General features: G+C 45.5%; 1 protein-coding gene across 2 annotated transcripts in view; it reads left to right on the top strand.

The window, feature by feature from the left end:
* The window catches only part of KLC2 (kinesin light chain 2), a 67637-nt gene that overhangs the window by 12782 nt on the left and 28069 nt on the right, over positions 1–26786 (top strand). For both annotated transcript variants that reach the window (XM_067472458.1, XM_067472457.1), the window contains exons 2-9: positions 9711–9955; positions 13469–13699; positions 16846–16918; positions 18769–18991; positions 21862–21949; positions 22038–22139; positions 24242–24415; positions 26144–26243. In XM_067472458.1, the coding sequence (XP_067328559.1) occupies positions 9713–9955; positions 13469–13699; positions 16846–16918; positions 18769–18991; positions 21862–21949; positions 22038–22139; positions 24242–24415; positions 26144–26243 (1234 nt within the window). In that variant the 5' untranslated portion in view covers positions 9711–9712. The remainder of the gene's footprint in view (positions 1–9710; positions 9956–13468; positions 13700–16845; positions 16919–18768; positions 18992–21861; positions 21950–22037; positions 22140–24241; positions 24416–26143; positions 26244–26786) is intronic.

Here is a 26786-nt window from a genome sequence, read left to right as displayed (position 1 = left end):
AAATTACAGTTTTATGCAAATATTCAGAAATATTTAGCCTATTGATGGGTCTCTTTGTGGTCATGCAGTTTCTGCTTTGTGGACATGCAGTTTAGAAGTCCTTTCTGCTTTTGGTTTTCGTTGTTTTTTTGAGTGGAGAACATACATTGGGTTGTTAGGGACATAGCGTCCAAATTTGGTGTCAATTGCCCCATGGTTTCTGAGTTCTGTGAATACCACAAACGAACATTACATTTTTATTTATATAGATTAGTATTTTAATGGGAAGTGTGGGCCTCCTTTTGGCTGATAAGATTGTTGTTGTTGTTGTTGTTGTGTGCTTTCAAGTCGTTTCAGACTTAGGTTGACCCTGAGCGAGAGCCGGGTAAATGACCTTGGAGGGCCGTATCCGGCCCCCGGGCCATAGTTTGAGGACCCCTGATTTAGGGTGTCACAAAATCCCTATACTTTCAGAAGGTTAAAGGTTTCCTTTGACTCTTAAATAGCAAAGGAAAAACTAAAGTTCCTGTTAAGTAAACGAGGATTAGAGGAATCCTTTCTCCCAACTTCCCAAAAGTACGAAGCTGCGGAAGAAATTCAGAGACGGAGGAAGATGAATTTGAGGAACTGAAATGATAAAGCCCTTCCTCTTTCAGATTATAAACCCAATGAAGTAAAGACGTGCAGTCAAAAATCATGGAAAGACATAGTATGGATTTTCTAGCAGACGCAAATATTTCCTTTCGTGCGTTGTATGCTTTACTTTGGAAATATTTATTTGGCATCTTCTTTGACTGGTATCTTATACTTTGACCTATGTTCAGAGCATGATTCGTAGTCCCCATGAAATGGGCACATATGGCTGTGGAAATTTCACGGGTTATTTTTGAAAGCCAGCAGATAACAGGAGCAGTGTTCACAGACCTGTCAGCAGCATCGGATACTGTAAATCATCTCCTCCTCCTGAGAAAAATGTATAATATCACATAGGACTACCATCTCATAGAATCCAAGAGTTGGAAGAGGCCTCCTGGGCCATCCAGTCCAACCCCATTCTGCCAAGAAGCAGGAATATTGCATTCAAATCACCCCTGACAGATTATTGTCATGGTTGGTCCTGAAAAGGACCGCTGGTTGTTTTGCATGCTTGCTTGCATGCTGGTCGCTTCTGTGGCAAGAGAATCTGCCGTCTACGAAGACGTTGCCCAGGGGACACCCGGATGTCTTGCAATCCTGCGAGGAGGCTTCTCTCATGTCCCCCTAAGATCTACAGAGACACTCGCTGGAACACCTCAGCAAGCAAGAGTCCAAAAGTGGCAGGCTCAAACCCAGCACCTCAACCAATGGCTGATACCAAATGAGAGACTCCCTCCTGGGCACACAGAAGACTGGGCGACTTGGAAGGCGCTGAACAGACTGCGCTCTGGCACCACGAGATGCAGAGCCAACCTTCAGAAATGGGGCTACAAAGTAGAATCCTCGACATGCGAGTGTGGAGAAGAACAAACCACTGACCACCTGCTGCAATGCAACCTGAGCCCTGCCACATGCACAATGGAGGACCTCCTTGCAGCAACACCGGAAGCACTCCAAGTGGCCAGATACTGGTCAAAGGACATTTAATACCAAGTTGTGTATTTTTCTGTCTGTTTGCTTTGTTCTGTTAGAAATGTAATATAATGGACTGGTTGCTCTGACACGACAAATAAAAATAAAACCCCTGACAGATGGCCATCCAGCCTCTGCTTAAAAGCTTCCAAAGAAGGAGCCTCCACCACACTCCAGGGCAGAGAGTTCCACTGCTGAACGGCTCTCACAGTCAGGAAGTTCTTCCTAATGTTCAGATGGAATCTCCTCTCTTGTAGTTTGAAGCCATTGTTCCATTGCGTCCTAGTCTCCAGGGAAGCAGAAAACAAGCTTGCTCCCTCCTCCTTATAACTTCCTCTCATATATTTATACATGGCTATCATGTCTCCTCTCAGCCTTCTTCAGGCTAAACATGCTCAGCTCTTTAAGCCACTCTTCATAGGGCTTGTTCTCCAGACCCTTGATCATTTTAGTCGCCCTCCACTGGACACATTCCAGCTTGTTACTATTTCTCTTGGATTGTGGTGCCCAGAATTGGACACAATATTCCAGGTGTGGTCTAACCAAAGCGGAATAGAGCATGGGGAGCATGACTTCCCTAGATCTAGACACTAGGCTCCTATTGACGCAGGCCAAAATCCCATTGGCTTTTTTTGCCGCCACATCACATTGTTGGCTCATGTTTAACTTGTTGTCCACGAGGACTCCAAGATCTTTTTCACACGTACTGCTCTCGAGCCAGGCATTGTCCCCCATTCTGTATCTTTGCATTTTGTTTTTCCTGCCTAAGTGGAGTATCTTGCATTTGTCCCTGTTGAACTTCATTTTGTTAGTTTTGGCCAATCATCTCTCTCATCTGTCAAGATCGTTTTGAATCCTGCTCCTGTCCTCTGGAGTCTTGGCTCTCCCTCCCAATTTGGTGTCGACTGCAAACTTGATGATCCTGCCTTCTAGTCCTTCATCTAAGTCATTAATAAAGATGTTGAACAGGACCGGGCCCAGGGGGGAACCCTGCTTGTGGCACTCCACTCATCACTTCTTTCCAAGATGAAGAGGAAGCCTTGGGGAGCACCCTCTGGGTTCGTCCATTTAACCAATTACAGATCCACCTCACCGTAGTTTTGCCTAGCCCACATTGGACCTGCTTCATGGGAAATCTGCTACAAAACAGGAGCTTTTTGGTTGAGTTCCAAGGCCAGAGAAGCAGATATTTATTTATTTATCATGTCAGGAGCAAACCAAGCCGTTGTATTGCATTTTTTAACAAACAAACAAAACACAAAGTTGGCAAGCTTGGTAGTTGATTAAATGTCCTTTGACCAGTATCTGGCCACTTGGAGTGCCTCTGGTGTTGCTGCAAGAGGTCCTCCATTGTGCATGTGGCAGGGCTCAAGTTGCACTGCAGCAGGTGGTCAGTGGTTTGCTCTTCTCCACACTCGCATGTCATGGATTCCACTTTGTGGCCCCATTTCTTAAGGTTGGCATCTCGTGGTACCAGAGCGAAGTCTGTTCAGCGCCTTCCAAGTCACCCAGTTTTCTGTGTCCCCAGGAGGGAGTCTCTCATTTGGTATCAGCCATTGACTGAGGTTCTGGGTTTGAGCCTGCCACTTTTGGACTCTCGCTTGCTGGGTGTTCCAGCGAGTGTCTCTGTAGATCTTAGAAAACTATTTATTGATTTAAGTTATTGACGTGCTGGCTGATACCCAAACAGGGGATGAGCTGGAGATGTCACTGCCTTGGTCCTTTCACTATTGGCTCCTACTTCCTGATGGATGCCAGGTGGTGCAATACTGGTTAAACGGTGTAATTTCTTCAGTGCTGTAGGGTGCAGACACCCCGTGATAATGCGGCATGTCTCATTAAGAGCTACATCCACTGTTTTAGCGTGGTGAGATGTGTTCCAAACTGGGCATGCATACTCAGCAGCAGAGTAGCAAAGTGCAAGGGCGGATGTCTTCACTGTGTCTGGTTGTGATCCCCAGGTTGTGCTAGTAAGCTTTCGTATGATACTGTTTCTAGTGCCCACATCTTGCTTGATATTCAGGAAGTGCTTCTTGTAGGTCACGGGTGACCACTCAAAGAAACATGGTTACAGGTAAGCAACCATTCCTTTTTCGTTGTGATCCCCATATGGCTGAACATATGGCTGTGTGAATTTCACAGGTGACCACTCAAAGAAACACGGTTAATTATTTATCGTGGCAGACAATTGTATTACATTTCCAACAGAACAAAACAAACAAACAGCCAAAAACCACTTGGTAGTTGATTAAATGTCCTTTGACCAATGTCATGCAGGCTCCTTTTGGTTTCTGAAATCTTCGACAAGAGCAGTCAAGGAAGATGCAAAAATGTCTACTTGTCGAAAGATTTAAGTGTGTTGAAAAAACATTGGGTGGTAAGGGATGAGAGAAAAACCCTGCAAAGCACTTTCCATTTTTCAGTTAGTGTTTCATAGAATCATAGAATCAAAGAGTTGGAAGAGACCTCATGGGCCATCCAGTCCAACCCCCTGCCAAGAAGCAGGAATATTGCATTCAAATCACCCCTGACAGATGGCCATCCAGCCTCTGTTTAAAAGCTTCCAAAGAAGGAGCCTCCATCACACTCCGGGGCAGAGAGTTCCACTGCTGAACGGCTCTCACAGTCAGGAAGTTCTTCCTCATGTTCATATGGAATCTCCTCTCTTGTAGTTTGAAGCCATTGTTCCCTTGCGTCCTAGTCTCCAAGGAAGCAGAAAACAAGCTTGCTCCCTCCTCTCTGTGGCTTCCTCTCACATATTTATACATGGCTATCATATCCCCTCTCAGCCTTCTCTTCTTCAGGCTAAACATGCCCAGCTCCTTTAGCCGCTCCTCATAGGGCTTGTTCTGCAGACCTTTTATCATTTTAGTTTCTCAACCTTCCTAACGCCACGACCCCTTAATACAGTTCCTCATGTTGTGGTGACCCCCAACCATAACATTATTTTCATTGCTACTTCATAACTGTAATTTTTGCTACTGTTGTGAATCGTAATGTAAATATCTGATATGCAGGATGTATTTTCCCATGATCAACAGAAAATACTGAGACGGGTTTGCTGGGCATTGACCTTGAGTTTGGGAGGTGTAGTTCACCTACATCCAGAGAGCACTGTGGACTCAAACAACGATGGATCTGGATCAAACTTGGCACGAATACTCAATATGCCCAAATGTGAAATTTGGGGAAAATAGACCTTGACATTTGGGAGTTGTAGTTGCTGGGATTGATAGTTCACCTACAATCAAAGAACAGTCTGTGTCCCACCAATGATAGAATAGGGCCAAACTTCCCACACAGAACCCCCATTTTATTTATTTGTTTATTTATCGTGTTTAATCAGCAACCAGACATTTATTTAATTAGCAACCAGACATTTGTATTACATTTTTTTACAAAAACAAACAAACAAACAAAACACAGAATTTGCAAGCTTGTTAGTTGATTAGATGTCCTTTGACTAGTATCTGGCCACTTGGAGTGCCTCTGGTATTGCCGCAAGGAGGTCCTCCATTGTGCATGTGGCAGGGCTCAGGTTGCATTGCAGCAGGTGGTGTGTAGTTTGCATGTTGTGGATTTCACTTTGTGGCCCCATTTCTTGAGGTTGGCTCTGCATCCCGTTGTGCCGGAGCGCAGTCTGTTCGGCGCCTTCCAAGTCGCCCAGTCTTCTGTGTGCCCAGGGCGGAGTCTCTCATTTGGTATCAGCCATTGGTTGAGGTTCTGGGTTTGAGCCTGCCACTTTTGGACTCTTGCTTGCTGGGGTGTTCTAGCGAGTGTCTCTGTAGATCTTAGAAACTATTTCTTGATTTAAGTCGTTGAAGTGCTGGCTAATACCCAAACAAGGGATGGGCTGGAGATGTCACTGCCTTGGTCCTTTCACTATTGGCTGCTACTTCCCGGCGGATGTCAGGTGGTGCAGTGTAGACAGTTTAATTTCTCCAGTGGTGTAGGGCACAGACACCCCGTGATAATGCGGCATGTCTCATTAAGGGCCACATCCACTGTTTTAGCGTGGTGAGATGTGTTCCACACTGGGCATGCGTACTCAGCAGCAGAGTAGCATAGCGCAAGGGCGGATGTCTTCACTGTATCTGGTTGTGATCCTCAGGTTGTGCCAGTCAGCTTTCGTATGATATTGTTTCTAGCGCCCACTTTTTGTTTGATGTTCAGGCAGTGCTTCTTGTAGGTCATGGCACGGTCCAGAGTGACTCCCAGGTATTTGGGTGCGCTGCAATGCTCCAGTGGGATTCCTTCCCAGGTCATCCTCAGAGCTCGGGATGCTTGTCTGTTCTTAAGGTGAAAGGCACATGTCTGTGTTTTAGATGGCTTAGGGATCAGCTGGTTTTCCCTGTAATAGGCAGTAAGAGCGTCTAAAGCTTCGGAGAGCTTCTGTTCAACCATGTCAAAGCTCCCTGCTTGAGCAGTAATGGCATGATCATCAGCGTAGATGAAGCTCTCTGTCCCTTCTGGCAGTGGCTGGTCATTTGTGTAGATGTTGAACATGGATGGAGCAAGCACACTCCCCTGAGGCAGGCCGTTCTTCTGTTTCCGCCATCTGCTTCTCTGGCCCTGGAACTCAACAAAGAAGCTCCTGTTTTGTAGCAGGTTTCCTATGAGGCGGGTGAGACGGTAGTCCTTTGTTATCACAAAGGACTACCGTCTCACCCGCCTCATTATACATTTTTCTCAGGAGGAGAACCCCCATGACCAACAGACAATACTGTGTTTTCTGATAATCTTTGGCGACCCCTCTGACACCCCCTCACGACCCCCCAGGGGTCGCGACCCCCAGGTTGAGAAGCACTGAGTGAGATACTCAAAAGCTACTAATTTGTTCATTTTAAACTTTATGGACTTTTAATAGCTTTAAGTGGATAGGAAAAACGGTGTGCATCTGGCTATGGTTCTCATTGTCATGCCCTTTGGGAAAAGCATCGCTTTCTCTGTTTCTAGGAAGGAAAGAAGTTGTCACATTGCAGCCAGTATTTGAAGAATCGGATTCTGGTGACAAGCAGCAATGATGAATATGCAGTTTTTATTTTGACGTCTGGGTGGGAAGACAGAGTGGGTGTGTGGTTTTGTGGAGATTGCCCTCCTTGTGCTGCTGCGGCGGTTGCTGCTGCTGCGGCGACTTAGGCGCTTGGGCTCGCTGGGCATCGACTCCTCTGTAGTGCCGCATTGCGTCGCTATTGTCCAGGCCCGAAGCAGCCACCTGCCGGGGAGAGCAGCAAACTGCATGGCTTGCTGGGCTTGAAAAGAAGGGAAAGTTATTTCCTCTGACTCTCTCCTGAATTTCCCAAACTCTGGAGCCTCAAGCAGCACTGCCTCAACACCATTTGACTTAGTTCTAGATGTTGTGGGTGCTGGTTTGATGGCAACTCATGGAATGATAGAATCCTAGAGTTGGAAGAGACCTCCAAGGGCCATCACAAACAACAACCAAACTTTCTTTATATACTGCTCTATCTCCCCAAGGCGACTCAGAGTGGTTTCCAATGAACATAATCAATACATACAAAGAAAACAGCATAAACATAGAATCATAGAATCCTAGAGTTGGAAGAGACCTCATGAGCCATCCAGTCCAACCCCATTCTGCCAAGAAGCAGGAATATTGCATTCAAATCACCCCTGACAGATGGCCATCCAGCCTCTGTTTAAAAGCTTCCAAAGAAGGAGCCTCCACCACACTCCGGGGCAGAGAGTTCCACTGCTGAACGGCTCTCACAGTCAGGAAGTTCTTCCTCATGTTCAGGTGGAATTATTATTATTATGATAACTTTATTTGTACCCCGCTAGCATCTCCCGAAGGACTCGATGCGGCTTACACAGGCCAAGGCCTCAGAACGCAATACAACAATACAGTACATAAAGCAAATTAAACACAGTTAAGCAGAATAAACAACAGCAGTAAACAATACATCAAAACACTATAAGAAAGGAATCTCCTTTCTTGTAGTTGGAAGCCATTGTTCCATTGCGTCCTAGTCTCCAAGGAAGCAGAAAACAAGCTTGCTCCCTCCTCCCTGTGGCTTCCTCTCACATATCTATGCATGGCTATCATATCTCCTCTCAGCCTTCTCATCTTCAGGCTAAACATGCCCAGCTCCTTAAGCCGCTCCTCATAGGGCTTGTTCTCCAGACTCTTGATCATTTTAGTCGCCCTCCTCTGGACACATTCCAGCTTGTCAATATCTCTCTTGAATTGTGGTGCCCAGAATTGGACACAATATTCCAGGTGTGGTCTAACCAAAGCAGAATAGAGAATAGGGAGCATGACTTCCCTAGATCTAGACACTATGCTCCTATTGATGCAGGCCAAAATCCCATTGGCTTTTTTTGCCAACGCATCACATTGTTGGCTCATGTTTAACTTGTTGTCCACGAGGACTCCAAGATCTTTTTCACACGTACTGCTCTCGACCCAGACATCCCCCATTCTATATCTTTGCATTTTGCATAAAATTAATAAGACAATAGAAGTATCTCCTCCTACAATAATAATAATAATTTATTTGTACCCCGCTACCATCTCCCAAAGGGACTCGGTGCGGCTTACATAAGGCCAAGCCACCAATACATCAATACAAGCAATAACAACAATTGTTATTGCTTGTATTAAAATAAATCTCAAACACAAATAGCATAAACATTGACAATAGCACAACACACATTTAAAATCTATGGCTGGGCCGAATGTAATTAAAATTTAAAATAATGCTGGGCATGAACAAGATAGGGAGGTGGGGCGTTGGTGGGAACATATAAACAATCCTAAATCAGTATAAGGTGCTTTAGAGGACATAGTGCTAAGGGTTCATTATTCTGGGAAGGCACACTGGAATAACCACGTTTTCAAGCTCCTCTTAAAGACTGCCAGAGATGGGGCATGCCTGATGTCCTTGGGAAGTGAGTTCCAGAGTCGAGGGGCCACCACAGAGAAGGCCCTCTCTCTTGTCCCCACCAGTCGCCCTTGCGATGCAGGCGGGAGCACGAGCAGGGCCTCTCCAGATGATCGAAGAGATCGTGTAGGTTCGTACACAGGTAGGCAGGTCCCAAACCGTTCAGGGCTTTGTATGTAAGAAACTGCAACTTGAATTGGGTCCGGAAAATGAACGGCATGAACAGGAGGGTTGACCGCTCCCTGTAAGGAGCACCAGTTAACAACCTGGCCGCTGCCCGTTGGACCAATTGAAATTTCCGAGCCGTTTTCAAGGGCTATGAACCATTGCGGAGATTAAGATTCTCCGGGGGGGGGGGGGGGGGCTGCTTTCCATCCCACCATTTTCACAGGCGCGATTGGTGGGGACGAGGGACAGGGCCTTCTCGGTGATTGCTCCCCGGCTATGGAACTCCCTTTCTGGTGATTTTCCAGAGGCAGCGCTGATGGAATTGGTCCAGGAGTTGCATGTGACATCTGTAGACAGTCCACGTTTCGCAGGAATATCGCAGGGTTGGGAGGACAATAGCTTTATAAACAAGCACCTTGGTATCCCTACGGATGTCCCGGACCTCAAACACTCTCTGCTTCATTCGGAAAAATGCTGCACTCGCACAGCTCAGGCGGTGTTGTATTTCAGTGTCAATGTTGACATCTGTAGACAGTCCACGTCTCACAGGTGTATAGCAGGGTTGGGTGGATAATAGCTTTATAAGCAAGCACATTGGTTTCCCTATGGATGTCCCGGTCTTCAAACACTCTCTGCTTCATTTGGAAAAATGCTGTACTTGCAGAGCTCAGGCGGTGTTGTATTTCAGTGTCAATGTTGACATCTGTAGACAGTCCACGTTTCGCAGGAATATAGCAGGGTTGGGTGGACAATAGCTTTATAAGCAAGCATGTTAGTTTCCCTATGGATGTCCCGGTCTTCAAACACTCTCTGCTTCATTTGGAAAAATGCTGCACTCGCAGAGCTCAGGTGGTGTTGAATTGGATGTTTGGGTCGTTGGTGTTGAGGTGGTCCAGGAACTTGTTGAGTTCTTCTCCATGACACCAAATGGTGAAGGTATCATCCTTAGAGTGGGCTTTTTCGTTGTTGTTTCCAGGGCTTGTTTTTCAAAGTGTTCCATGTAGAAATTGGCTATGGCCTCATCTTGCTTTTTTTCTCTTCCTATCAAAGCGATGACGACCATGCTGTACCCACCACGCGAGGAGAAGATGAGCCAGGATGAGATTGTGCTGGGCACCAAGGCCGTGGTGCAGGGCTTGGAGACATTACGCACGGAGCACCACTCGCTGCTGGCTGCGTTGCTTGACACTGTCAACCGTATGGAACAACAGCATGAAAGCAGTGCTGCCCAGGAGAAAGCCAGTCTCTTGCGGAAGTCTCTGGAAGCCATCGAACTGGGGCTCGGGGAGGCTCAGGTAATATCCTTTAAGCCCACAGCTCAGCCTGCTGCCTGTTTTGATACTACTGGGAGGTGCTGGAAACAAAACATCTTGTCTCCTGTGCTATGCTAATAATATAATATAATATAATTTATTGTATATACATATAATATTTATAATGTGTGATACAATATAATACTACTAATTATAATAATACGATATTATAATTAGATATTTTATATTACATGTAACATTACTAATACTTGGAGCTCCCAGTGACGCAGTGGGTTAAAACACTGAGCTGCTAAGTTTGCTGACCGAAGGCAGCGGCATGAGCTTCCGCTGTCAGCCCCAGCTTCTGCCAACCTAGCAGTTCGAAAACATACAAATGTGAGTAGATCAATAGGTATCATCTCCATTTCTAAGCCAAAGAGGCGGTGTTGTCTGTAGGCACCTCCAAGGTCATGTGCCCAGCATGACTACATGGAGCTCCATTACCTTCCCACCTGAGCGGTACCTATTGATCTACTCACATTTGTATGTTTTCAAACTGCTAGGTGTCAGGATCCAGTTTCCAGGCCCTCAGTTTTGGCACTGAAAACTAGGGTCCTGACGTAGGACATTGATAAGGACTCTGCAGCTGTCGACCTTGGAAGACAGCAACTAATAGTTTGGCGGGAATGTTGCGCGGGGTTTTGACTTGGTGGGAAATATTCTTTCAGTTGAGAGGGTGTGTATATAAGGAGTGACCGGCAATCGCCGGGCAATCTCGGCTTTTCACATGTCCATGTATCCAGTAGTAAAGATTCTCTTTGATACCAGAGTGCGTTCCTGTGTCTTCATTGGGAGCAACTACTGTGAGGTGACACTAGGTTGACAAGCTGGGGCTAACAATGGGAGCTCATCCCATTCCCCAAATTCAAACTGCCAACCTTTAGGTCAGCAAGTTCAACTGCTCAACGGTTTAATCCACTGCGCCATCAAGGGCTCCACTATACCATTATAATGCAATATTATTAGTAATATTACATGTAAAACATAATATATAATTATTATATTATATTGTATTATTATTAGTATTATATTGTATTACATTATAATATTATGGTCAATATTATATGTACAAAAAACAAGTTTGTTTTCTGCTTCCCTGGAGACTAGGACGCGGAACAATAGCTTCAAACTACAAGAGAGGAGATTCCATCTGAACACGAGGAAGAACTTCCTGAGTGTGAGAGCCGTTCAGCAGTGGAACTCTCTGCCCTGGAGTGTGGTGGAGGCTCCTTCTTTGGAAGCTTTTAAACAGAGGCTGGATGGCCATCTGTCAGGGGTGATTTGAATGCAATTTTCCTGCTTCTTGGCAGAAAGGGGTTGGACTGGATGGCCCATGAGGTCTCTTCCAACTTTGATTCTATGATTCTATGCAATATATTATATTATTAGCATAGTGCAATATTTATTTATTCATTTAAATATTATTTGCAGCATTTATATTCTGCCCTTCTCACCCCGCAGGGGACTCAGGACCGATTACAGTGTACACATATATGGCAAACATTCAATGCCAATTTTTGACATACAACATATACAGACATACACAGGGGAGCTGTCGCTTTCATCGTCCATCTGCGACGCTGATGAAGCACTTCCGCATTCCCTGCATGCTTCCCCGCTGGAATGCTTTGCTGGAGTCTTTTTTATGGCCTCATAAATTAATTAATTTAGCCTCCCCGCACTTTAAGGTGGTACCTAATTTTCCTACTTGACAGATGCAACTGTCTTTTGGGTTGCAAAGGTCGACAACAGGCTACACAATTGGTTGGAAACCCACTCCAACCCGGGCTGGCTTCGAACTCATGACCTTTTGGTCAGAGTGATCTTAATGCAGCTGACACTCAGCCAGCTGTGCCACAATATATTGTACTATATTGTACTATACTATACCACTACAGTAGTGGAGGGTCAAGGAAGAGAAGCCACCACTGAGGACCTCTTCGGCGGCGGCCTCCTCCTCGCCACCTCCGCTTCTCCCTGCCTTGGATGTGCCTTCCTCATCAGGTGGGTGCCCAAGCCTGATGCCCAACCTGGTGAGGAAGGAGCGGGCAGCAGTGGAGGGACGAGGAAGAGGCCACTGCCAAGGCCCTCTTTGGTGGTGGCCTCCTCCTCCTCGCTGCCTCCACTGCTCCCTGCTTCGGAGGTCCCTTCCTCACCCGAAAGGAACGGGGAGCAACTATACAGTGTTCCCTTGTTGCTCCCTGTGAAACAGCAAGTCTGCAATAAGCGAACCGCAAAGTAGCAAGAGAACATTGTATACTGCAATAGGATTAATAATATTATATAATCTGTATAAATAAAAATGTAATGTTAGTTTGTGCTACCATCAGAACTCAAAAACCACTGGTGGAATTGACACCAAATTTGGAAACAAAACACCTAAAAGTCCAATTTATGTCCTCCACTCAAAAAAATTGATTTGGTCATTTGGGAATTGTCGTTCCTGGGATTTATAGTTTACCTACAATCAAAGAGCATTCTGAACTCCACCAATGATGGAATTGGGCCAAACTTTAGCACACAGGGCTCCCATGACCAACAGAAAAAACTGGAAAGGTTTGGTGGGTATTGACCTTGAGTTTGGGAATTGTAGTTCACCCACATCCAGAGAGCACTGTGGACTCAAACAATGATGGATCTGGACCAAACTTGGCACGAATATTCCATATGCTCAAATATGAACACAGATGGAGTTTGGAGGAAATAGACCTTGACATTTGGGATTTGTAGTTACTGGGATTTATAGTTCACTACAATTAAAGAGCATTCTGAAACCCACAAATGACAGAAATGGGACACACTTCCCACACAGAACCCCCATGACCAACAGAAAATACTTAAGGCCATCCAGTCCAACTCTCTTCACCAGGGCAAGAAAATATAATTAGAGCCCTCCTGACAAAGAGCCATCCCGTCATAAATATAGATAGATAGATATGATTCTCACACACACACACAGATATAGTATCACAGATTTGAAAGGGACCCCTAAAGAAGGACAATGATATGTTGCATGTTCCAGAGTAGACAAACCAGACACTCTCCATATCAACACTGACAAAGAAACAACAAGATATACTGTTTACTCACAAGCATAAAGGAATTACATATATTAGAAACCAACACTTTCTCATTACTTTATTTTCCAGATCACCAGCAACACCACAGCAACGCATGGCAGGGGACAGCTAGTTTTACATAATATTACAGTAGGCCAAAAATAAACCAAAATCACTGCATCCAAAACAATAGGTTGAACATCAAAAAGTAAGTCAGTGCCAGAACCATTTAGTCATTCAAAGGAGATATATCCAACAACCGAGAAGGCCCGATCCTACTTCTCCACATCTACTTTTTCCATTGTTGGAACTCAAAGGAGATGTCCTCAGTGGACCCAAATGCTGCCAGTGGCTGTGGGAGTCTCATATTTCCAAACTGTGGGTGTGTCCAGGGCTTTAGTTACTGAGCTTTTGTATTCATTGTCCCTGGTTCCAGGTGATCATTGCCCTATCCAGCCACCTGGGCGCCGTCGAATCGGAGAAACAGAAGCTGCGGGCTCAAGTGCGGCGCCTGGTGCAGGAGAACCAGTGGCTGCGGGACGAACTGGCCAATACCCAGCAGAAGCTGCAGTGCAGCGAGCAGGCCGTGGCTCAACTCGAGGAGGAGAAAAAACACCTGGAATTTATGAACCAGATCAAAAAATTCGATGACGACGTCTCCCCATCGGTAGGTGGCTTCTCAACTTTTCCCATTTTTCCTCATTCTCTGTTCATAGGAATAAGTATTATAAATCCAAGCTATTTCCCATCGTGGTCAACTGTGAATACGCACATATGGTAGTTTCTGCGCCTAGATAGATTTGAAAAACTTTGGCGGTTGGCCCCGCCCACTCTCCCCTTGCGAGTATAAGTAGCGGGTGTTTCCCGAGTGGTCACCTGTGAATTCGCACATCCCTGCCCATCCTCCCCGCTGTTTGTCATGCCTCAGTTTTTCTGGCGGAAGAACTGAGGCGGTGGTGCCGCCCACCTGCTACTTATACTCGCAAGGGGAGAATGGGTGGGGTCAACTGCCAACGTTTTTCGAATCTATCTACGCCCAGTCCCTCTCCCGGCGTTGGCAAGTGCACACGGGATGACAGCAGGGCCGTAGCCAGAAAAAAAATTCGGGAGGGGTTGAAATTTTCAGGGGGGGGTTTGAAAATTTCGCAGGGGAGGGGGTTTGAAACCTGCCTCCTAGCTCACGCTGAAGCAAAGAGCACAGCAGGGGGCAGAGCAGCCTTCAATAGCCTGCAGCTTCGCCCTTGTCAACCACCCCCACCAAGTCTGGCCTCCTTAATGAGAGCATTCAACACTCCCCCCCCCCCCCAACTTGGTTGCTTCGCTACTGTTCTGTCACACGCTGGGCCTGTAAATAATTGTCTTTAGAACAGGATGCGCAACCTTTACCCAGCGGGAAGCCAGGGGGCCTAAAGAGAAATTCTCAGAGGTTTCCACCACAAACAGTCTTTAGATGGCTTGAGAAGGACAACAAAGTCTTTTATTAATGAACAATCAAACAGAAACTTCTCTTGTCTTCTCTTGTCTTCAGTAAAGTTAAGCAAATGATTCCAAACTTTTAGGCAACTGGTGAATTCCTAATCTTGCCCACGAAGGACAGGCAACTGTCTTCAATAACTTCTTCTTTAAAGGAAAATCCCCGTTTTAACTTCTCCCAGGCTGACTGTAATCTAACCCTTACTGATGTGGGCTCCGCTACCGGGTTGAACTGCGTCTCGAACGCCGAGTGGACTTACCAGCAAGGCAGTAGATGTTCTCCAGCTGGAGTTCTTTGGTCTTTAGGGCTGTTTTCCTGGAAATTCTTTGGAGATTCTTAAGACCTTTCTCCCCCGGAAGGTCTTAAGGGTTGAAGCTTTTGTACAGGGGAAGCTTGCACACATCCTATACATAAGCTTACCTTGCTGAGACTAACTAAAAATGGCTCCCTTCCCAATTGCCCTGAGCAAGGGGCGGGACCAAAACTTAACAATGATGGACAGGTGACTTGCCCTATGACTGCAACCAAAGAAGCCACCTATCTGCAGAGTCCCTGAAACCTAGGACTACAAGCAAACATTTAATACAAAGCAAATAAAGTTGGAGCTCCTGGTACAGCTGCACCAGAACAACTACATCGGCTATTGCTGCAAGTTATGACAGTGTGAATAAATTGCCAATATTTGCTTGAGATACTGCTTGCAGTTCTGGAGGGACTCTTGATTTGTTGCATCTCATAGACTTAGCAGCATGGGGAATTTGGTTAACCAGTTAAAATTCATGAGTAAACCAGGTTTTCAAAAAAAAATCTGAAACATTTCGGGGGGGGGGGGTTGAACCCCTAACCCCCCCCCCCCCTGCTACGGGCCTGGATGACAGCCACTGCCACAGCGTTTGAGAGCGAACGCCCAGGAGCCAGCACCTCGAGTGGCAGCTCAGGGGATTCGTTCCCGCCTCTCAAGGCCTTTTTGACGCCCTGTGGATGGCGCATGGTGCCTGGCCTTCTAGCCTGGCAACCATTCCAGGGAGGTGGAGGAGATGGGGTCTAAGGAGGCCGTGCTGCAACCCCATAGAAATTGGCAATCGACCCTTCTGGGCGTTGCGACCCCCAGGTTGAGAACCACTGACCTACAATCAGAGCATGCTGAACCCCACCAACAGAATTGGGACAAACTTCCCACATAGAACCCCATGTCCACAGAAAATACTTAAGGCCATCCAGTCCAACTCCCTTCACAAGGGCAAGAAAACGTAATCAAAGCCTTCCTGACAAAGAGCCATCCTGCCATAGATATAGATAGATATATATGATTCACACACAGAGTGATATAGTATCCTTGATTTGAAAGGGACCCCTAAAGAAGGACAATAATAAGTTGCCTGTTCCAGAGTAGGCAAACCAGACACTCTCCACATCAACACTGACAAAGAAACATCAAGAAATACTGTTTACCCACAAGGATAAAGACATTACATATATTAGAAACCAACACTTTCTCATTACTTTCATAGAATCATAGAATCAAAGAGTTGGAAGAGACCTCATGGGCCATCCAGTCCAACCCCATTCTGCCAAGAAGCAGGAATATTGCATTCAAATCACCCCTGACAAATGGCCATCCAGCCTCTGCTTAAAAGCTTCCAAAGAAGGAGCCTCCACCACACTCCGGGGCAGAGAGTTCCACTGCTGAACGGCTCTCACAGTCAGGAAGTTCTTCCTAATGTTCAGATGGAATCTCCTCTCTTGTAGTTTGAAGCCATTGTTCCATTGCGTCCTAGTCTCCAGGGAAGCAGAAAACAAGCTTGCTCCCTCCTCCCTGTGGCTTCCTCTCACATATTTATACATGGCTATCATATCTCCTCTCAGCCTTCTCTTCTTCAGGCTAAACATGCCCAGTTCCCTAAGCCGCTCCTCATAGGGCTTGTTCTCCAGACCCTTGATCATTTTAGTCGCCCTCCTCTGGACACATTCCAGCTTGTCAATATCTCTCTTGAATTGTGATGCCCAGAATTGGACACAATATTCCAGATGTGGTCTAACCAAAGCAGAATAGAGGGGTAGCATTACTTCCTTAGATCTAGACACTGTGCTCCTATTGATGCAGGCCAAAATCCCATTTGTTTTGGAGATCACCAGACTGGGCCACAGCAATGTGTGGCAGGGGACGGCTAGTTAATAAATAAATAGGCAGTGGTCAGCAGTGGCGCCTAGTATATCAGAACCACCAAACTCAGATTGAGACTAGGCCTGGGTGGTTAGAGCGAAGGTGGGCTTTCTTTTTGTCTCTTCTCTCTATTCAATTGTGAGGTTCTAGCCCTGGATGTTGTCTTTCTGCCCAGGATGAGAAGAATGGGGATACGTCCAAGGACACCCTAGATGACCTTTTCCCCAGTGATGATGACCAGGGACAAGGTGAGTAGTGCTTGCCTCAAGCAGACAAGAGTTCTTTCTTCCACCCTGATTATTCTATAGTTATATCAACCTCACTTGCCTAGTTTCCAACAGACCTCACAACCTCTAAGGATGCTTGCCGTAGATGTGGGTGAAACATCAGGAGAGAATGCTTCTGGAAGATGGCCAGACAGCCTGGAAACCTCAAGGCTATATTTTTGTTTGTTTGTGTTTCAAACTACCTTGCCTTGGAGAAAGAACAAAGGGGGCATAAGCTGCAAATGTCTCTGCAACTATTATGTGAAGGACACCAAAATACCAATTTTTGCACCCAAAAAATGGGGAAACATGCTTGTGGAACATGGCCAGACAGCCTGGAAACCTCACAGCAACCCAGTGTTTCTGGCCATGAAAGCCGTTGACGGCTATGTTTTTGTTTGTTTGTTTTTTTACACTGCCTTACCTTTGGAGAAAGAACGAAAGGGGCATAAGCCCCAAATGTCTCTGCGACTATTTATTTATTTTTTATTTATTTGCTGCATTTGTTAACCGCCGCTCTCAGCCCTAGGGCGACTCGCGGCGGTGTACAACATATAAAAAACATGTTATTACAATAAACTACAACGACAAAAACAACATCCCTAATACACTATCATCTAATTACACTAAAATAATCCGCTTCGTCTTATCATAGAATCATAACCAATCTCGTAGTCTATATTCCGTTCCAGTTGTCATTTCCAGTTACTGTAGCATTTAGTTAAATGCCTTCTCGAATAGCCATGTCTTCAAGCTCTTCCGGAAGGACATAAGGGAGGGCGCCTGTCTGATGTCAACAGGGAGGGTGTTCCACAGCCGGGGGGCCACCACTGAGAAGGCCCTATCCCTCGTCCCCGCCAGGCGTGCCTGTGAGGCAGGCGGGATCGAGAGAAGGGCCTCCCCAGACGATCTCAAGGTCCTCGTGGGCTCATAGGCCGAGATGCGGTCCGAAAGGTATTTTGGGCCAGAACCATTTAGGGCTTTGTAGGATAGCACCAGCACCTTAAATTGGGCCCGGTAGCAAATCGGCAGCCAGTGGAGCTGGAACAACAAGGGCGTTGTATGCTCCCTGCGTCCTGCTCCTGTTAGTAACATGGCTGCCGTGCGCTGGACTAGCTGAAGCTTCCGGGCTGTCTTCAAGGGCAGCCCCACGTAGAGAGCGTTGCAGTAGTCAAGGCGGGATGTGACCAGAGCGTGTACCACCGTGGCCAAGTCAGACTTCCCAAGTTACGGGCGCAGCTGGCGCACAAGCCTAAGCTGTGCAAATGCTCCCCTGGTCACCGCTGAAACCTGGGGATCCAGGCTCAACGATGAGTCCAGGATCACACCCAAGCTGCGAACCTGCGCCTTCAAGGGGAGTGCGACCCCATCCAGCACAGGCTGTAACCCTATACCCTGCTCGGCCTTGCGACTGACCAGGAGTACCTCTGTCTTGTGTGGATTTAATTTCAGTTTGTTCGCCCTCATCCAGTCCATTATTATGTGAAGAACACCAAAATACCAATTTTTGCACCCAAAAAATGGGGGTCAGACTGTTACGAGTTGATGACTATTATGCGTGTATATATCTCGTAACAACAACAACAACAAAACTATTAAAGTTTTGTTGCTGCTGTTGTTACAAGACTATTATGCGATGAAATGCAGGTAGCATCTTTTCCAAACTAGTGCTGAGGCACAATAGCACATCAAACAGAGAAAGAACCTAAATGGCTGTATTCGTATCACATTTCACAAGTGTCTCTACGGGGTTTCAAGGACACGTGTTGGGCAGTGGCTGCTCTGCTTTCAAGCTGATCATGATGGTGGTGATTGTGTCAAACTCTCTGCAGGGCAGGCGCACAGCAGCGGGGATGCGGCGGCCCAGCATGGCGGTTACGAGATCCCGGCCCGCCTGCGGACGCTCCACAACCTGGTGATCCAGTACGCCTCGCAAGGACGCTATGAGGTGGCCGTCCCACTCTGTAAGCAAGCGCTGGAGGATTTGGAGAAGACCTCGGGCCATGACCACCCGGATGTGGCGACCATGCTGAATATTCTTGCTCTGGTGTACAGGTGGGGGACTTGGCCGCCTTGGGGAAGTATTTGGTCTTCGGGTCTGTTAGTATTTTGGATATTTAGAATTTATTTATTTATCAAGTCAGGAGCAACCAGACAGTTGTATTACATTTTTAACAAAACAAACAAGCAGACAAAACACAAAGTTTGCAAGCTTGGTAGTTGATTAAGTGTGCTTTGGCCAGTATCTGGCCACTTGGAGTGCCTCTGATGTTGCCGCAAGGAGGTCCTCCATTGTGCATGTGGTTGCATTGCAGCAGGTGGTCAGTGGTTTGCTCTTCTCCACACTCGCATGTCGTGGATTCAACTTCGTAGCCCCATTTCTTGAGGTTGGCTCTGCATCTCGTGGTGGCCAGAGCGGAGTCTGTTCAGCGCCTACCAAGTCGCCCAGTCTTCTGTGTGCCCAGGAGGGAGTCTCTCGTTTGGTATCAGCCATTGATTGAAGTTCTGGGTTTGAGCCTGCCACTTTTGGACTCTCGCTTGCTGGGGTGTTCCAGCAAGTGTCTCTGTAGATCTTAGAAAACTATTTCTTGATTTAAGTCGTTGACGTGCAAGGGCTGAGTTGGAGATGTCACTGCCTTGGTCCTTTTACTATTGGCTGCTACTTCCCGGCAGATGTCAGGTGGTGCAATACCGGCTAAACAGTGTAATTTCTCCAGTGGTGTAGGGCACAGACATACCGTGATAATGTGGTATGTCTCATTAAGAGCCACATCCACTGTTTAAGCGTGGTGAGATGTGTTCCACACCGGGCATGTATACTTAGCAGCAGAGTAGCATAGTGCAATCGCAGATGTCTTCACTGTGTCTGGTTGTGATCCCCAGGTTATGCCAGTCCACTTTCGTATGATATTGTTTCTAGCACCCACCTTTTGCATGATATTCAGGCAGTGCTTCTGGTAGATAAGAGCACGGTCCAGAGTGACTCCCAGGTATTTGGGTGCGCTGCAATGCTCCAGTGGGATTCCTTCCCAGGTCATCCTCAGAGCTCGGGATGCTTGTCTGTTCTTAAGGTGAAAAGCACATGTCTGTGTTTTAGATGGATTAGGGATCAGCTGGTTTTCCCTGTAATAGGCAGGAAGAGTACCTAGAACTTTGGAGAGCTTCTGTTCAACCATCTCAAGGCTCCCTGCTTGAGCAGTAATGGCATGATCATCAGCATAGATGAAGCTCTCTGCCCCTTCTGGCAGTGGCTGGTCATTTGTGTAAATGTTGAATATTTATGTTACAAATGATTTATGTTACAATTGTTTTTAATTGCCCTATATTTGTCTCGTGATGTTTTGTATCGATGTTGTTCACCGCTTTGAGTTGCCTGAGGGCTGAGAAAAGTGGTATATAAATAAAGTAAATAAATAGTAATAATAATAACATGGATGGAGCAAGCACGCTCCCCTGAAGCAGGCCATTCTTCTGTTTCCGCCATCTGCTTCTCTGGCCCTGGAACTCAACAAAGAAGCTCCTGTTTTGTAGCAGGTTTCCTATGAGGCGGGTGAGGTGGTCGTCCTTTGTGATATTATACATTTTTCTCAGGAGGAGGCGGTGGTTGACAGTATCATAAACCGTTGACCGGTCTATGAAGACAGCTCCTGTGATCTGCTGCCTTTCAAAGCCATCTTCTATGTGCTGAATCAGGTTTAGAATTTAGAATGAAGCAGCTCCATGTTGTCATGGAGGATATATATGATTGGAGAGAAGACGAGAAGGGCTGGATACACTACTCTGGTCTCTTTGGAGAAGAAGGTAGAATGTACATGTGTGCAGAAGTTATTAATACTTTGCATGTTTTAAACTGTATATATATGTGTTTGGGTTAGCTACAGTAACACTGGAGCAGCCTATTTCAGAGATCCTCAGTCAGCGTTACCATGGAGACCAAGGCAAGCTGGCAGAAGGAGGAGTGGGAGGAGCCAAGTGGAGAGAGTTTTGAAAACAGACAGTTTGAGAGTCAGTTAGGAGTTGATTTTGTATCTGAGAGGAGTAAAAGAGTGGAAGTAAAGTGGGAGAGTGAAGTGTGAAGCAAAGAATTGTGGCTTTGGGAAGCCAGAATAGCTACTGGAGGTTTCTCAGTCTAAGGAGGCTGAAAGGAGAAACATAGCCAGTTTTCTTTAGTCAAGGGAAAGGCTAAAGGATAAGCTTGTTAATTTATTTGATCAAGGAAAGATCAAATAGGGATGATATTCCTGTACTGAAACATTGTTTAGTAATAAGAGCTTCACCTCAGTGAGATACTGTGTAACCTGGAAGAGTGAAATGTTTAACTAACCAAGTATTATTCGAAGTTCTATAAATTAAGTTACAACTTGTAACCACACGCTTTGTACTCAATAAACCAGTTATCTTTAGTTGGAGACAGTCTCATCTCCGTCCATTCTGCGTCTGTATTGCCATATCTCACAGTAATACCTCATATCTCACGTTGGTGGCAGTTACCATAGATTACATATAACAATTGGCCTCCACTATACCAGTTGGTGGCAGAATTCAGAGAAATAAACAATAAATCTCCCTCTACTCTCCTGTCACACGACAGCAGCGTGTGCTTTCTCTCCACTCTGATCACCTCCTCGCAACATGTAACTCTAAGCTGCCGGCTTGCCACCGAGCACAATTCAAAGTGCTGGCGCAACGTCAGGAGAGAATGCTTCTGGAACATGGCCATACAGCCCGGAAAACACACAACAACCCATCATTTTTTAGCATTTTCCCTTTTTGGGATATAAGTTCTGGCTTCTATATACCTTGAAAAAGCATTCATGTGCACAACTGGATGACAGAGTTCGGCTTAGGAAGGAATGTATACCGTTCTGCTTTTTCTGTGTCTTGTAAACGCAGCAGAGAATGTAAGTTTTCCTCCTTCTCTTTAGGGACCAAAATAAATACAAGGAGGCAGCCCACCTTCTCAACGACGCCTTGGCCATCCGGGAGAAAACACTGGGGAAAGATCATCCAGCTGTAAGTGTGATGGATTTTGGGGCTTCATGTGCTGATAATAAATACGATAAGCCTTGAATTGCCCAATGCCTGCCTCTTTCCTCCTTAGGTGGCTGCTACTCTCAACAACCTGGCCGTGCTGTATGGCAAAAGGGGCAAATACAAGGAGGCAGAGCCCTTATGCAAGAGAGCCCTGGAGATCCGGGAAAAGGTACTTTGAAAAAGAAGCCACGAGCACTCTTCCTTTTATCTGTTTTAAACATTTTATTTGATGTATTTCAATTACTGTATGTACTCGAGCAAAAGCCTAGTTTTTTAGCCCCTTTTTTAGGCTGAAAAAGCTGCCCTTGGCTTATACTCGAGACAAAGTTATTTATTATTTTAGTCTGTTATTGCTATTATTTTGATTACATTTATTATTTTCCTCTATCATTGGTATTATCACATTTGCATTATTTTACTCTATTATTATTTTATTACATTTATTTTACTCTATTTATTATTATTATTATTACATTTATTATTTTACTTTAGCATTATTGTTATTACATTTATTATTTTCCTCTATCATTGGTATTATTACATTTGCATTATTTTACTCTATTATTATTTTATTACATTTATTTTACTCTATTTATTATTTTTATTATTACATTTATTATTTTACTTTATTATTATTGGAAGGATACGCAAGCACATTGACACTGAAAAAGGTTAGAATAATGGTTTAATCAAAGTTGGTCAGTCTTATTTTAAATTACAGTGTTATGTAAACATTGAAAAACATTTAACCTACTGTTTCCTCTATTAATGTAATTTTATTGGTATGTATATTTATTTTGTATTACCAGTAGCTGCTGCATTTCTGTCGCAACTCAGGGTAGTTTTCAGGGTAGATGGCACCCCGCAGCCATGGCAGAAAGAAGAAGAAGGGGCAGTGCTGGGTGAGCGAGGCCTGCCTCAAAAAGCACCTCCCACTTGCCCCATGCTCGGTCCAGCAAGGCTACGGCAAGGCTCCCTTCCTGCTGGTGCCCAGGCAAGAGGTAGAGAAGGAAGGAAAGAGGGAGAGAAGAAAGGAGAGAAAGGGGGCGGGAAAGAAAGAAGGAAAGAGAGAAGGAAGGATGGAAGCAAAGAGCGAAGGAAAGGAGGAAAGAAAGAGGCAGAGATGGAAGAAAGTAGTGAAAGAAGGTAAAGAAAAGGGGGGAGGGTGGAAAGAGAAGGAAAGAAAAAAGGAAGGAACGAAGGGAAGAGGGAAGAAAGGAAGGAGAGAGAGAGAAAGGGAGGGAAGGTTGACCACAGCAATGCTAACAGACCAATGAGTGTCCATCATAACCCCCCCCCCCCCCCCTCAAAAAAAACCCCAGTGGAAAGGACTTTAAAACCCCCAAAAGATAAATGACGAAAAGATAAATGACATACAGGTAAAAGGGAAGGAAGAGGAAGGGAGGGAAGGAAGGGGAAAAGAAGGAAGGAAGGAAGTAGAAAAGGAAGAAATGAGAGAGAGAGGAAAAGAAGAGGGATGGAAAGAAATGGGTAGAGAAAGAAGGAAGAAGAGAAGGAAAGAAAAAAAGAAAAGGAAGGGAGCGAAGGAAGAAGCGAAAGAAAGAGAAAGAGGGAGGGAAGGAAGGAAAGACAAAAGGAAGGATGGAAGCAAAAAGCAAAGGAAGGAAGGAAAGAGACAAAGAAGCAAGAAAGAGAAAGGGAAGGAAAAGAAAAAGGGAGGAAGGAAAGAGGTAGAGAAGCAAGGAAAGAAGAAAAGGGAAGGAGGGAAAGAAGGAGAGAAAGAGGGAGGGAAGGTTGGCCACAGTAATGCGTGGCGGGTACAGCTAGTATTTTATTTATTTATTTATTTATGGCCACCCTTCTCACCCTGAAGGGGACTCAGAGCGGCTTTCAATATATATTTTCATGCAATATATTATAATATTAGCATAGTACAATATCAGTATTATATATTACTATATTGCATTATACCATTATATTGTAATATTATTAGTAATATTACATGTAATATACAATATATAATTATAATATTGTATCATTATTACTAGTATTATATTGTATTACATTATAATATTATAAATATTATATGTATATACAATATACTATATTGTTTCTCATGCGGGGACATGAGAGAAGCCTCCCAGAGGATGGTAAAACATTCGGGCGTCCCCTGCACAATGTTCTGGCAGATGGCCAATTCTCTCACACCAGAAGTGACTTGCAGTTTCTCAAGTCGCTCCTGACACTTGATTTCTTCCCAACTTCCAAGTGTTGAACATTGTCCCTCCTTCCTCCCTTGACTTCCCCCAGGTACTCGGGAAGTACCACCCGGATGTAGCCAAGCAGTTGAACAACTTAGCCCTCCTGTGCCAGAACCAAGGCAAGTACGAGGAGGTCCAATACTATTACCGACGCGCCCTCGAGATCTATGAGTCGCGTCTCGGGCCCGATGACCCCAACGTGGCCAAGACCAAAAACAACCTGGTAAGAGGCTTGTGGATGGGGTTCCGGATTGTCTTAGGCAGTGGCTTAAGCATATAGGGAACGCAAGGAAGATATAAAAGCATACATATTTTCACTTTTATTATGGACTAGCTTGGGGACCTGGCGCTGCCTGGGTTATTAGAGAAAGTGGGTAATGGCAGTTCTGTATGCCAAGTTTGGTCATTGGATGATGGTTGCATTGTTTTCAGGAAGTGAGTGAAGGTACTTGAAGTCCCATCATCCATGGTCCACCCTCCTCCAAACAGCAGCAGGATATAGAGTGGGTCATGGGGGCTCTGTGTGCCAAGTTTGGTCTTTATCAGTCATTGGATGAGGGTTGTAGTGGTTTCAGTAAGTGATTAAGGGTACTGCAAGTCCCATCATCCATGGTCAACCCTCCTCCAAAACTGCACCAGGATGTAGAGTGGGTCATGGGGACTCTGTGTGCCAAGTTTGGTCTTGATCAGTCATTGGTGAGGGTCTCAGTGGTCTCAGGAAGTGAGTGAAGTGATTGCAAGTCCCATCATCCATTACCAAAGTCTTCCAAACCGCGCCAGGATGTAGAGTGGGTCATGTGGGCTCTCAGTGTGAATTGTGGTCCTGATCCATCATTGTTGGCAGTTGTAATGGTCTTAGGAAGGGAGTGCAGGTATTGCAAGTCCATCGTCCATGGTGCATCCTCCTCCAAACTGCACCAGGATGTAGAGTGCGTCATGGAGACTCAGTGTGCCAAGTTTGGTCTTCATCGGTAATTGGATGAGTGGTCTCAAGAATTGAGCAAACGTACTGCAAGTCCCATAATCCATGGTCCATCCCTGGCCAAACCACACCAGGACGTAAAGTGGGTCATGAGAGGTCTATGTGCCAAGTTTGGTCCTGATCAGTCATTGGATGAGGTTAACAGCGATCTCAGAATGTGAGTGATGGTACTGCAAGTCCCATCATCCATGGTTCATCCTCCTCCAAACTGCAGTAGGATGTCGAGTGGGTCTTGCAGACTCTGTGTGCCAAGTTTGGTCTGTTTGCCAAGTTTGGTTGTTTATTTTCTGACTCAGCCCCTGGCCTTTTCCTTTTCTCTCTTTCTCATCTCGGAATCTTGGAATTGTGGCTGGCCAATCAGAGACCATATGCAAATTTCCTTTTGTCATGTCTCTGTTTCTGTCATGAACCCTTTTCTCCACCAGGGGCTCCTCTTGAAGCTGGCCAATCAGAGACCATATGTAAATTTCCTTCTGTCATGTCTCTGTTTCTGTCATGAACCCTTTTCTCCACCAGGGGCTCCTCTTGAAGCTGGCCAATCAGAGACCATATGCAAATTTCCTTCTGTCATGTCTCTGTTTCTGTCATGAACCCTTTTCTCCACCAGGGGCTCCTCTTGAAGCTGTCCAATCAGAGACCATATGCAAATAGCACCACAGCGGCAGCCAATCAGAAAGCTGGCACATACTCGTCCGCCGCATACAAACTTTGACTTTTATTATATGTATAGATAGATGGATAGATATAGATTATTATTGATTGGCTTCAAAATAATAGTATGGGTGTCTTTCTTAAGCATTTCTTCACTCCAAGTGAAGGTGAATGGAGCAGCTTACGTGAAGAGCTGTGTTACTTCTCTTCTTTCGTAAGCTTTTCTTCTGAAGGGGGGGAGATAAAAATGCCATGAATTAATGAGTAACTAATTATTATTTGGGCCTCTTCCTCTTACTTCTGCATGTATTCTTGCAGGCATCCTGCTACCTCAAACAAGGCAAATACAAGGATGCCGAGGCACTCTACAAGGAAATCCTGACCCGAGCACATGAGAGAGAATTTGGGTCTGTCAATGGTGAGTGTGGGCGTTTGTGATAAAAGAATGAGTTAATTAGCTTTGTCCATATATTATTTCGGAGTATATGTATGTACGGAGCCCCAGTGGCGCAGCAGGTTAAACCACTGAGCTGCTGAACTTACTTACCAAAAGGTCGGCGGTTTGAATCCAAGGAACAGGGTGAGCTCCTGCTCTTAGCCTCAGCTTCTGCCAATCTACAAGTTCGAAAACATGCAAATGTGAGTAGAGCAATAGGTACCGCTTCAGTGGGAAGGTAACAGCACTCCATGCTGGCTACATGACCTTGGAGGAGTCCATGGACAATGCCAGCTCTTCGGCTTAGAAATGGAGATGAGCACCACACCCCAGAGTTGGTCACAACTAAACTTAATGTCAAGGGGAAACTTTTACCTTTACTTATATGGTACCAACTATACCCGCTATATGTTGTTGTGGCCAACCTTCCCTCTTTCTTTCTTTCTTTCTTTCTTTCTTTCTTTCTCTCCTTTCTTCCTTCTCTACCTCTTTCTTTCCTTCCTTCCTTTGCTCTTTGGTTCCTTC

Source organism: Anolis sagrei, chromosome 12 (genome assembly GCF_037176765.1).
Source record: "Anolis sagrei isolate rAnoSag1 chromosome 12, rAnoSag1.mat, whole genome shotgun sequence".
Classification (NCBI taxonomy): Eukaryota; Metazoa; Chordata; class Lepidosauria; order Squamata; family Dactyloidae; genus Anolis; species Anolis sagrei.
The sequence above is the reverse complement of the archived record's forward strand: the minus strand, read 5'-3'. Positions and strand labels throughout refer to the sequence as shown.